At 46.0% G+C, this 13545-nt stretch overlaps 1 protein-coding gene across 1 annotated transcript in view; it reads right to left on the reverse strand.

The window, feature by feature from the left end:
• Positions 1–10634, reverse strand: part of sgsm1a (small G protein signaling modulator 1a) — a 97112-nt gene extending 86478 nt beyond the window's left edge. The window contains exons 1-2 of the mRNA XM_052031975.1: positions 10541–10634; positions 10360–10403 (exon numbers count right to left, since the gene is read on the reverse strand). Coding sequence (XP_051887935.1) covers positions 10360–10403; positions 10541–10547 — 51 coding nt within the window. The 5' untranslated portion in view covers positions 10548–10634. The remainder of the gene's footprint in view (positions 1–10359; positions 10404–10540) is intronic.
• Positions 10635–13545: the final 2911 nt, after the last annotated feature.

Raw genomic sequence — 13545 nt, forward strand, 5'->3', positions numbered from 1 at the left:
AGGGCAGAATCAGTGAGGGAGGACATAAACACAGTCTGGTGAGCTCTGGCAAAGGGAGCAAAATCGCAGGGCTCCAATTAAACTAGGTCAAAGTCAGCAGGAAGACCACAATTGTACTGTGTGCACTCAGGCAATGAAGTAAGATTATTGACGCTAGGTATTGGAAGAAGTTGAAATGGGCCTCGGCCCAGATCCCTTTGTACTGCAACAGTTTGTAGCCTCAATTTAAATAATAATTTGCATTTTTATTATTCCATGTAAAGTGGATGACCTCTCATTTTGCCACATTATACTCCATCGGCCAGCTTCTCACCCACTCACGTAACCCATCTACATCCTCTTACTGTCCTTCACACAACTCACTAACACATCCATCTATCATCAGCAAATTTGGCCACAGTTCACTTTGTCCCTTCATCCAAGCCATTAATATAGACTGGAATTAGTGTAGGCCCCGGCAATCACAGTGTGTTACTCTTTACTGATTGCCAGTCGGAAACTGATTCCAATTCTCAATTTTAGCCACTCCCAATCTATGCCAATATATATAACAAGCCAGAGGATCAAGATCACAACGTGCTAATCACTGCCGCAAAGAGCCCTTGTGCAGGTATCAAATCGACATCAGCACTGGGCTTGGGGCTGATGTCCCAGCCAGTTGAACAGCACACCAACACTTAACTCCTTGGATTATAATGGAAGAGACACACATTCAGTTAGCAGTAACCAAGGAGCCTTCTGGAAACAGTGAAGGAGAACAGAGACAGCGTGAATGAAGAAATCGTTGCCAAGTCTGGCTCTTGTGTAAAACAGTGCAAACAATAAATTCTCTCTATACCTTATTATTAACATCTTGTCTCACTGAGATGGGACTTTGCTTGACCTGTGCTTAAATTGCATGGTTAAGGCCGTAAATATTTGATTCCTCTCTCATCAGTCAAAGCCTTTGTTCTGTTTCTGTCCATTATTTCCACACCACTTCCACTTAGATCTACTGGTGCTTATATCGGTCCACTTACACTACTGTCATTATGTCTATTTTTGTTTATATTGTTGCGTAAATTAACATAAATTATACATAATTTAAGTTTATGTCATTTATGTTTGTCATGTACTGTGCTGCTGCTGCAGAACGCAAATTTTCATGGCATTTATACCCTGGGTATGTGCGCTCATGACAATGAACTTGAGATAAACATTGGCCAGGCCCCAGGGGAAAACTCTTCAAAACAGCAGCTCTCAGTTTCCGTACCCGTGCGAGAAGGGCGGTGTTCTCATTGGGAAAAACGCCACCTCTGAGGGTGCAGCCCTCCTGCCTACTCTCCCCGATCCCTCAGTACCACACTAGAAATATCAACCTACATTTTGGTGCCCGAATCTCTGGAGTGAGACAAACCGACGGGCTCCTGACTCAGGGAGCGCTGCCCACAGGAAGGGAGGAGAGGTGGAGAAATGGATGAAGAGACAAACTGCAGAGCTACAGACAGGTTAACTGTTACTGTTAATCAGGTAGATGGTAAACACCATTAACAAATCTTTCGTTACCACGTGAGGACTTATAAACCTCGACCTTGTTTTTACCAAATGGCAAGCATCCTAACGTGAAAATGGAAGAGGGAATTTAAACCAGATAAGTGTGAGGTAATGCACTTTGGGAGGTCAAATTCTGAGAGACTAGAAAAGGAAAATGGCAGGGACCTCGGCAGCGTTGTTGTACAGAGGGACCTTGGAGTGCAAGTTCACAGCTCCCTGATAATGGTGGATAGGTTAGTGAAGAAGGCATTTGGCAATCTTGCCTTCAAAGGCTAAAGCATTGACTATAAGAGCCAAAATGTCATGTTGCAGCCATACAAAACACTGGTCAGGCCAGACTTGGAGTACAGTACAGTTCTTGTCGTCACACTACAGGAAGGATGTAGTAGCAATAGAAAGAGGTTCACCAGGATATTGCCTGGAAATGGACGGCTTTATCATAAGGAGAGATTGCACAGGCTGTGTTTGTTCTCACTGGAACAGAGGAGGCTGAGGGGTGACCTCATCCAGGTTTATAAAATTTTGAGGGGCATAGGCAGGGTAGGTAGGTGCTCTCCTAGGGTGGAGGAATCTAAAACTAGGCGAGGGGGAGAAATTTGGAGGAGATCTGAGGGGCAGGTTTTGCTCACAAAGGATGGTGGTTACATGGAATGAGCTGCCAGAGGAAGTGGTACAACATTTAAAAGGCATTTGGACGGGTACTTAGATAGGACAGAAGCAGGGGGATATGGACCTAATGAGGGAAAATGGGATTAACGTAGGCATCATGGTCATCATGGACAAGTTGGGCCGAAGGGCCTGTTTCTATGCTGTATAACTGTAAAGGTGCAAAGAAGGTTATATATGAAAAGTAGCTAGCACTCATAGTATGATAACCAAACGGGTGTCTAATCCAATGAATTAATATTTCAACTCTGCCCTCCAATCCACTTTATATCAATGGAATGGAAATCTCGATTAGCAGCTGACTTTATGGGTTGGGCTACAAACACCAACAGGCAACATCAGTACAAGGTGGTGTCGGAAGCGAAGGCAGGAGTCTGTACTTGGCACATTTGTACCTAAACTGGAAATGAGCCATACTAATGTGGAAGAGCCAGGGTTAACCTAACCCAGCTGTCATACAACTGACGAGATCTGCTCTAACACTGGGACCACCCCTTGTCCGAGTTTACCCTCCAATGGGGTCAAACCCCCTCTCCCTCCCAATATCCCTCTGAATTACAACACAGTTGAAGGAAGGCTCCCATTATGAAGGGAAGCTTTTCTCTTTTGCTAACTAGCTCCAGAACCTTACAGAGAGCAAATGGGAAATGGTTTACAAAGCGCAAAGCAAATAACAAGTCGTGACAAACTGTGGATGTGTGTAGTGCGAATGTTTTTAAGCTCATGGCTTTTAAATAAATGGCATCTCCTGTATTTTGACTTTTCTGATACAAGGGCCTCCATTATCCTGTCCATTTGGCCTAATCTCCATTGGTTGCCACAGCAACACCCACCAGCCTCTCAACACCACCGTCTACCCATCCAGGGCTGATGATGGCCATTTCCTGGAAACAGCTAAATGCTTCTAATCCCACTAAAGCACAGATGCTAAAACCTTTCACAGTCTCTGTAATGTATGCTTGTAAGTTAGCCACTCTACACCCTTGTGAGTCCCTCGCTAGCCTACTGATATTCTCAGGGGAGAATTTATTTTCTGTGTGAATCACTCAGGTAATCAGCAGTCACCGTCACTACAGGGATGAAGAGGCAGGGAAGAGAGAGGAACAATCCACCAGACTCTTCTTTTTACATCAGCAAGTTCAGAAGAATTCATTGTATGGTGATTGCCACTTGTTGAAGCACATTATTTTGGCATCCTGCTGGACACCTTCCCACCTGTTCTGGACAGGGTATTGCCCATCCCAAGCAAGGCCACCCAGCACAGAGGTCCCATCATGGCAGAAGTGGGAAACTCTCTCTCCAACAAGAAGCAGACCCCAGCTCTGTTTGTCATTGAAGTCTGACATCAATAGATTTTTGCTAGCCAATGGCATTGAAGGATGTGGACCCAAGGCAGCTGGATGAGTGGAAGAACTGTGAGAGAACGAGCTTGAAGGGCCGAATGGCCTACATGCTCCAATTTCCTATCAGCACAAGTTATCGTATGGGTCTTTCTGAAGGCTCCGGGGATGTTGATAAGGGAAGGACCAGAGAGAGAGAGTGAGAGAGAGAGCGAGAGCAAGCGAGAGAGTGAGAGAGAGAGCGAGAGAGAGAGAGAGAGAGAGCGAGAGAGAGAGAGAGAGAGCGAGAGCGAGAGAGTGTCAGACTGGGGAGAGTTGAGGTGAACATGGGGTGAATGAAAATGAGATTAGCATAAATAAGTGCTCGATGGTCGTCATGGACTCGGTGAGCCAAAGGTCCTGTTTCCATGAGGGAACGTGGATCAACCCCACAAAATATTCACTCCAGTGTGCCTGCAGTGAGTCACCTAAAACGTGCTCCACAGTTACTTACCTAGGCTACTCTGGCAGCGCCACCAACAAGGGCAAGGACAGCAGGCACAGCGATGCCACCCCCTGCAAGTCCACTCCATCGCAACTTGGAAATACATCCCAGTTTCTGCATGGTTGCTGGGTCTAAACCTTCGACCTCCCATCCCAACAACATCATGGAAACACCTTCAGTAGAAGGACTGCAGTGGCTCAAGAAGGCTGCTCACCGCCACTGACTCAAGGGCAAGAAGGAATGGGCAATGAACTCTTCCCTTTCCAACAACATCCACATATACTTTAAAGTTATTTTTTGAGGTGACTTTGCGACTGTCTCATTTGAAGTTTGGTAATCCATTCCGACAGTGCCGATGCCCCCACCCTTTACCATTGACTTTCCCTTGTGCCCCTCCCTGTGCCCAACAAGCCGTTATTGAATTGCTGATGCAGAAACCATGCAGACCCACAAGTGGATCGGCATGCGAGCTAGTAATGGAATGACGCCAACATTTTAAATTATTTGGCTAGCAGCAGTGGCTGACAGTGTAGCTCTCTTGTGTTGGAGCAAGCAACTATAGAAGGTGGCTTCCATTTTGGCTTTATTATTGTCATATGTACCAAGATACATTTGTTTTGCATGCCATCCATACAGATCAATACATTAAACAGTGCATTGAGGTAGTACAAGGGAAAACAATAACAGAATGCAGAATAAAGTATAACAGCTACATTGAAAGTGCAGTGCAGTTAGACAATAAGGTGCAAGATTGTGTGGTCAAGAGTCCATCTTATCGTATGGATACCATAACAGCGGGATAGAAGCTGTCCTTGAGTCTGTTGGTATGTGCTTTCAGGCTTTTGTATCTTCTGCATGATGGGAAGGGGGAGAAGAGAGAATTTCCAGGGTGGGCAGGGTCTTTGATTCTGCTGGCTGCTTTACCAGGGTAGCGAGAGGATGGTTTCCATGGAGGAGAGGCTGGTTTCCGTGATGCGCTGGGCTATGTCCACAACTCTCCGCAGTTTCTTGCACTCATGGGCAGAGCAGCTGCCATACCAAGCTGTGATGCATCCAGATAGAATGCTTTCTATGGTGCATCGCTGAAAATTGGTGAGGGTCAAAGGGGACATGCCAAATTTATTCAGCCTCCTGAGGAAGTAGAGGCACTGGTGAGCTTTCTTGGCCGTGGTGTCTACATGGTTGGACCAGGACAGGCTATTGGTGATGTTCACTCCAAGGAACTGGAAGCTTTCAACCCTCTCGACCTCAGCACCGTTGATGTAAGCAGGAGCATATGCCCCATCCCCCTTCCTGAAGTCAATGACCAGCTCTTATGTTATGCTGTTATTGAGGGAAAGGTTGTTGCCATGACTTTTGTCTTCTGTTGAAGAACACGTTTGGCACACTGGCCTTCATCAGTCAGGGCACTGAGTATAGAAGTTAAGGTGTTAAGTTGCAGTTGTACAAGACATTGGTGAGGTCGCATTTGGAAATATTGTGTTCAATTTTGGTCACCCTACTATAGGAAAGATGTTATTAAGCTAGAAAGAGTGCAGAGGAGATTTACAAGGATGTTGCCAGGACTCGAGGGACTGGGCTATGGAGAGAGGTTGGGACTTTTTTCTTTGGAGCATAGGAGAATGGGGGGGGGTGATCTTTTTAAGGTGTATAAAATCATGAGGGGCAGTGTGCAGTCATTTTCTCCATGGTTGGGAAATCAAGAACTAGAGGGAAAATGTTTAAGGTGAGAGGGGAGAGATTTAATAGAAACTTGAGGGGCAACTTTTTCACCCAGAGGGTGATCAGTATATGGAATGAGCTGCCAGAGAAAGTGGTTGAGGCAGGTATATTAACAACATTTAAAAGGTACTTGGACAGGTACATGGATAGGAAAGGTTTAGAGGGATATGGACCAAACACGGGCAAATAGGACTAGCTTAGATGGGAATCTTGGTTGGCATGGAAGAGTTGGGCTGAAGGGCCTGTTTCCATGCAGTTCCATGTAGGTTCAAGTCCCTCTCTAGGTCAAGGTCTCAGTGTAACAGTGGGGATACCAGCAGCATCAAACTAGATCAACATAAACTAAATGCCCCAAGGCATCATTGTGAATAATAGAGAACTCTCCAGCTGCCCTGTTCCTCAAGAGTAACAAAGGACTGCAGATGCTGGAATCTAGATGAAAAACACGACGATGCTGGAGGAACTCAGCAGGCCAGGCAGCATCCGTGGAGAAAAGCAGGCGGTCAACGTTTTGGGTCAGGACCCTTCTTCAGGACTGCTTTTCTCCGCGGATGCTGCCTGGCCTGCTGAGTTCCACCAGCATCATCGTGTTTCTCACCCTGTCCATCAACCTGCTTCCCACTCACCCTTATCTAAAGATGTACATGTCCTGAGAAAGAAAGTGATGGAAGTCAGTCCGTGCAAAGCAACAAACTTCTCCGAGCAAGGGGAACAGTTTCCTGGGTAATTGACCCAAGGCAACTCTGTGCAACAAACCCTTGCAGGACAATTTTTCAGCCACAGAGCACAGATTTTTTGCTGCTTTTGTCTGTGTTCATTCAAACTACTGATCAATCCTAAAATCAGCGAGGGAGTAGTGTTTGAGAAACGCTTGCTCATTCCCAAGCTCGTTCTCTGGAACCAATCCAGCCTTACTGGATTCTGAATCATTCCCATCAGTCAGTGTCTGGAACAGTGAAGGGCGTTTGGGTGGGGGGGGGTGGTGTCGGACAGGTAAGACTGAAGGTGTCACATGATCTGAGTGGCTTTGCTGATGTTCTCAAGTGCAATTTGGTCCCTCAGTGCACTTGCAGATCCTGAGGGTTTAACCAACAAGTTAACCTGGAGACACATTCCTTTCACCCAGTGGATGTTCCTTTTATCTGTAGGTTGAACTGGTAAGGGTGGATCACCTCTGAGAATGGAACGCTGCCTTGGTATGACACTCAACTTGAGCTCTGGACTCAAGCCCCAAACCACACTAACTCAGGGAGAGCGAGTATAACCACACAGCCAAATTAACACCTACTGACACAAGCAAGTGAAGCAGATGATAACAACTTAATGTCCATAGAGATAACTACTGGAATTTTGAAGATAAGATGAGGTCTCTTTATTAGTCACATGTACATCGGAACACACAGTGAAATGCATCTTTTGCGTAGAGTGTTCTGGAGCAGCCCGCAAGTGTGGCCACGCTTCCGGTGCCAACATAGCATGCCCACAGCTTCCTAACCCGTACGTCTTTGGAATGTGGGGGGAAACCGGAGCACCCAGAGGAAACCCACACAGACACGGGGAGAACGTACAAACTCCTTTCAAGACAGTGGCTGGAATTGAACCCAGGTCGCCCGGGTCTCTGGGGCTGTAAAGCATTATGCTAACTGCTATACTACCATGCCCTAGAATGGTCAACCTATTGGATTTATTCTTTGTCAGTGTCTACAGAGCACACAGGCCATTCAGCCTGAAACATCTCTGTAGTGTTTGTTCCACAAGAGCCTCTTCCCAATCTTCTTCTTCCAACCGGACAACAGATCCTCCTATAGTGTAGCTGTTCCTTAAGTCCATCCTTTCTATCCGCCTCCACTATGCCACATAGTAGGCAACTCCACGTTTGGCCCCCTCTTGGGGATCTCACTGCAGGATTTAATCATGTCTCTCTTAAATTTACAGACCCGAGTTCCAGACTCAGGTGTAAGTGGAAATGCCTTTCCCTAGTCTGCTCTGTTAGACCCCTTTCATAACAGCTGACACCTCACCGACCCCTACCCTAGTACCAGTCCACTGTGCAAAGAGAATGCACAACTTCTGGAGGCTTGTCTTAACGTCCCACCGTAATACCCGCGATGGCCTTGCATGCCACCACCACCACAAACCCTCCCCACCCACAGCCCTCTAATCTTGTGTCAACGGTCTCTTGACCTTGAAAGAACACAATGTATTCAGCATGAATTCAGCACCTCAGCTGGGGGACAGCTCTGTCACCTCCTCTTGCTCCTCCCTATCGTTGAGAAACTGCTGGTCAGTTTAATTACAAGGCAGCATTGGAAATCAACAGAGACCAAACAGTTTAAGGCAGCGTTAGGAATTAATACTGAAGAATTCAAGGAAGTGTTGGGAATTAACAGGAAACAGTTCAAAGCAGCGTTGCAAGTTAACAGAGACCAAACAGTTTAAGGCAACATTCGGAATTAACAGTGAACAGTTGAAGGCAGTGTTGGAAGGTTTAAACCAATGTCTGGGTCATTGTTCCCAAAAAAAGATAGATAGGCCATTCAGTCCCTCGAGCCTGTTCAATCACCATGGATAATCTCCACCCTAATTCCATAACCGTTCATAGCCTTGTCTAGTGAAGACCTATTGATTACAGATTTAAAATAATGGAACAGAGCTGATTTTTGACAGGGGGGGGGACAGAGACAGGGGGGAGACAGATCTTTACCACTTCTAAGTGAAGAGGTGCTTTCTGGTCTCTCTCCTGAATGACTGGGCTGTGATTTAAGGTCACGTCTTCTTGCCCTACACTCTCCCCGCTGGAGGAGAGAATCTCTATTTATCTCACCAACTCATTGCCAAATCCAAAAAAAAATTAATCAAATTGCTCCTTAACCCTCTATATTCCAGGGAATCCAATCTGAGTTCATATCATCTCTCCACAGAATTTAAGGCCAAGAATTTCTCAGAGGAGTCCAAGGGGCTCTCAGATCAAACACTATCACACTGTGAGGCTTCCTTTACACACACCCACCCCCCCACCCCACCCTCAAAAACCTATTAGTTTTATCAGCATTGCTATCGTTCCTAATGGTGTCTGCAAACACTCACAATACTACATCCTCCCTCGAATTTATTTCTGCTATCCTTGCCAGTGAGACAAGGTAAGATCCTAAATACTCAGCCCCTGAAGCAAACCCCATCCACACAAACACCCCAGGCTCCTGCTTGTTCCTGCTGCACTGTAATCCATGTAATCCATGCACGAAGGAATTCAGCATACCCCTTATGTAACTGACAAGCAGATGGTACAAACAGAATGCACACTGATGATACTTAACCTATGAAGGATATCATGTAAATAAACACAGTTGGAAGGAGAAGGAGCTGGGAAATTCTCTCAGTTTTGAGAACATCTGATAAGCTTCCCAATCTGTGCACCACCTGGCACTGCCTCCAATATCCCCCACACACATGGGATCGGACTTCAGCCACTATGGCCCATTGCATGTTACAATATACATGGAGATACAATAGACATGGAAAAGTGAGTTTTTGGTTGTTGATGAATTTGAATTGAGGGCAGGCACGGTAGCGTAGCAGTTAGCGTAACGCTTTACAGCGCCAGCAACCCGGGTTCAAATCCGGCCGCTGTCTGTAAGGAGTTTGTACGTTCTCCCCGTGTCTGCGTGGGCTTCCTCCGGGTGCTCCGGTTTCCTTCCACGTTCCAAAAGATGTACAGGTTAGGAAGTTGTGGGCATGCTACATTGGCGCCGGAAGCATGGCGACATTTGCGGGCTGCCCCCAGAACACTATGTAAAAAGGTGTATTTCACTGTGTGTTTCGATGTAAATGCTGCTAATAAAGATATCTTTATCTTCTGCTTTGAGGATCAATTATGGATGCAATAGTTAATTTTGCCCAAATCAAACAATTCAAATTCACCAGCAGAATGAGATTTTGGCCTTGACCATCTCTTTAAATGTCACACCAAATGCAAAGCGTGTAATTTTGCATTAAAACAATAAATCCAAGTGGGCTTCAGACTCAAAGTCTTACCAATCCCCACTGCCCACACACTCCGCGAGCAGGTGGAACACTCCTCCCCAAATCTTTAACTCACACTGGACTCAAATGCTGCAGAAAGCCCGGATCTCATGTTTTTATTTAAATAAATAAAATATTTATTCACTATTTTCTTTCCGGAACTCCCTCCCCAACCTCAACACGCAGACCTGAGACACCTTCCACGACCCCACAGATCTGAGGCCTCGTTTATTCCTTTCAATTTTCCAAAATGATTGAATTGAGAACCAATCGCCCCTCCTGGTAGAATTATGTCGGACACTCGACATGTCCCACACCTATATTTAAAATGCACCGGGTTGTGGGATGGAATGCACCTGTCAATAAACTAAGTAAAGCAATTATCTCCCAAATTAATGGGATTAATAAAAGGGAAAACTCATTGGAATGGGAATAACCACACGGCAATGATAACCCCAAAGGTCCTTGTCAATGGCTAGCAGTCTGCATGAAGTACTGTGCAGAGATGTGCTTGTGTTTCAGCTGTTACACGGCTCGGTACCGAGGTTCCAATTCACGACATTTCCTTACAATGTACACAAACCAACTCACCTCCTTCTTGACTGTGCGCAGCAACCTCTGACGCATCTCTGCATCTATTGCAACAGGACAGATGTTATTTTTTAATATAAGCAACAGAGAAACACAATTTGCAAATATCATCTTATTTTTTTTTAGCAAAATAAGTCTGACTGCTGGATTGATATCAAAGCCGTCTGATTTTTGTCCCTACCTGCCATGATCCAGCAGGTACCGTGACCGAAGCCTTCGGCTCCTCGAAGCAGCTGCAGCGCTGGGTTGTTTGATTGACAGCTAACCCGTGTGACGTCAAGATCCCCACGAAACGTCCCCGCGTGCGCCTTTGATTGACAGCCTCGGCAATCAAAGCCTTGTGAGCCCAGATTTAAAGGGACAGGACCGCTGCGAATTGAGTCCTAACAATAGTTTTTTTTACTAATACTGCTTTATCTTATTTAACATTAATTAATGGATCATTTAAAAGCATCTGGAATCATAGTGTAGGTAAAATAATTATCCCCCCAAGTGAAATCAAAGTAATGTAAATTCACAATTGAAGTTGAAATGAGATAGGCTATTATTAATCAATGGCAACTGGAATGTCCCTGGGCGTCTTATCCTTTGCAGTTATTCTTGAAATCCACCCTTCTTCCCGTGCTTGGCAACATAATCCATTATTTTGAATATGCTTGGCGATGCATCCCATTGCTAAGAGCACTGGGACTGCAAGTTGTTGTTAATCCTGTAAGGTATCCTAAAGTCCCATCCTGTCTTACGCTTCACTGACTTGCAGTTTAGCCTCCAGGTATTGTGGCCATTTGACTGACAGTCATACAGCAGAGAAACAGGCCCTTCAGTCCTCAGAGCCAACCATCAGGCCCCCATTTATATGAATCCTACACTAATCCCATTTTATTCTCCCCACATTCCCACCAACTCCCCCCGCCCCCAGATTCCACCGCTCACCCTTACACTAGTGTTAACTTACAGTAGCCAACTAACCAACAAATATGTGAATGGTAGTGCCCTGGGGAGTGTAGTAAAACAGAGGGACTTAGGAGTAGAAGTACATAGTTGTACTCCATAGCACAAGTACATAGTTCCCTGATAGTGGCATCACAGGTAGACAGGGTGGTGAAGAAGGCGTTTGGCACGCTGGCCTTCATCAGTCAGGGCACTGAGTACAGGAACTGGGACGTTATGTTGCAGCTGTACACGACATTGGTGAAGCTATACCTGGAGTTCTGTGTAAAGTTTTGGTTACCCTGCTAAGGGAAAGATGTCATTAAGCTGAAAAGAGTGCAAAGAAGTTTTATGAGAATGTTGCCAGGACACGAGGCTCTGAGTTATAGGGAGAGGTTGGGCAGGCTAGGACTTCATTCATTGGAGCACAGGAGACTGAGAGGTAACATTATAGAGATGTATAAGATCATGAGGGGCATAGAAAGAGTGAAAGTACACAGTCCTTCTCCCAGGGAAAGGGAATCAAAAACTAAAGGGCATAGGTTTAAGGTGAGAGGGGAGAGATTTGAAAATGACCTGAGGGGTAAGTTCTTCATGCAGAGCATGGTGCATGCCTGGAACGAGTTGTCAGAGGAAGTGGTTGAGGCAGGTACAATAACAACATTTTAAAGACACTTAGACAGGTAAATGGATAGGGGATAGGAAAGGTTTAGAGGGCAATGGGCCAAATGCAGGCAAATGGGATTAGTTTAGATGGGCACCTTGGTCGGCATGGACCTGTTAGGCTGAAGGGCCCGTTTCTGTGCTGTATAGCTCTTTGAGATAAGAGAGGAAACCAGAGCATCCAGAGGAAATTCAGAGAATGTGCAAATTTCACACAGACAGTGCCGGACATCGGGATTGAACCGGGTTGCTGGAGCTGTGAGGCAGCAGTTCTACTGACCACGTCACTGTGCCACCTGTGAGGTGGAGTGAAATAAAAGCAGAAAATGCTGGAAATACTCAGCAGGTCGGGTAGCGTCTGGGGAGAGAGAAATAGGCCGATGTCCTTTCTTCAGAGGTTGAAGTGATCTTGGTTCTGGTGTGGAGTCAACGAAGGTCAAACAATTTCCATTTGTCCTGTCAACTAACTCCATTCCAGCAGGAAGCTACTTGGACTTGAGGAGCAAGAGGAAGTTTGAGATGAGGGTTGGTGCAATGACACAGTCTTGCCTGACCCCAGTCTGCGCTGGGGCTGCATCTGTGGTGGACCCGTTGATTAGAATCATGGCCTGCATGTTCTTGTGTATCAGACCCAGAGTGATATCAAATTCCCAAGAGGCAACTGGGAAGGACTATTGATAATCCCTGTCGGTTGGTAGAGACAAAGGCTTTTGAGAGGTTGTTGAAGACCATACATGGTGGTTGTGCTGCTTCTACATTTTGCTTGGATTTGCCATGTGATGCACATCATGTCTGTTGTCGTCCTTGCTGGATGGGATCAGCACTGTGACTCTGGGAGGAGGTGTCAGGCCATTAGGAGGACACAGTTAGGAAAGATCCTTGTGGTGATTTTCCCTTTGGCAGGTGGTAATTACAGGAACGAGACATCTCCTGTCCTCTGGATGGGTCACACTTCCAGCACCTCTGAGATTACCTCATATTTTCCTCCTCCCAGCTGGTGACCATCACACAACACTGATCCCAACAATCAAAATCCACAAAGAAGACCATGAAAATGTAAATGACATTCCCTACCTCAGGGATTACCTCTCAGCGAGGCCGGACTTCAGTAATTCACCACCTCCTCCAGAGCACCAGCGCAGCCTTCAGTGACTGAGAGTGTTTGACCAAGACCTCATATCTGGCACTAAGCCCATGGTTCACAGAACAGCAGTGAGCTCCACCGTCCTGCTTGCTTCAGAGACATGGACAGTTCACAGCAGGCACCTGAAAGAACTGGAGAGATACCAGCAACACCGCCTCAACAAAATCTTCCAAATCCATTACAGGAGTATGAACCAAGCGGAGACGAGTTTATTGTCATGTGCACAAATATGGTGGGGTACAGGTGCAATTAAAAACATGCTCGCAAGCAGCATCACAATAACATACAGAACATAAGTTATACATAAATTATTACAAGACAGTGAAGAAGAAAAGAGATTGTGCCAAACGAGACACTAGTGCAAGTAAAAGCACAAGTGGAGACAGGTCAGTGGTAGTGCAAAAGGCAATCTACGGTGTTCTGTTGCTGAGGTAGGACTGGGGGGGGTG

This window comes from Pristis pectinata, chromosome 17 (genome assembly GCF_009764475.1).
Source record: "Pristis pectinata isolate sPriPec2 chromosome 17, sPriPec2.1.pri, whole genome shotgun sequence".
Taxonomy (NCBI): Eukaryota; Metazoa; Chordata; class Chondrichthyes; order Rhinopristiformes; family Pristidae; genus Pristis; species Pristis pectinata.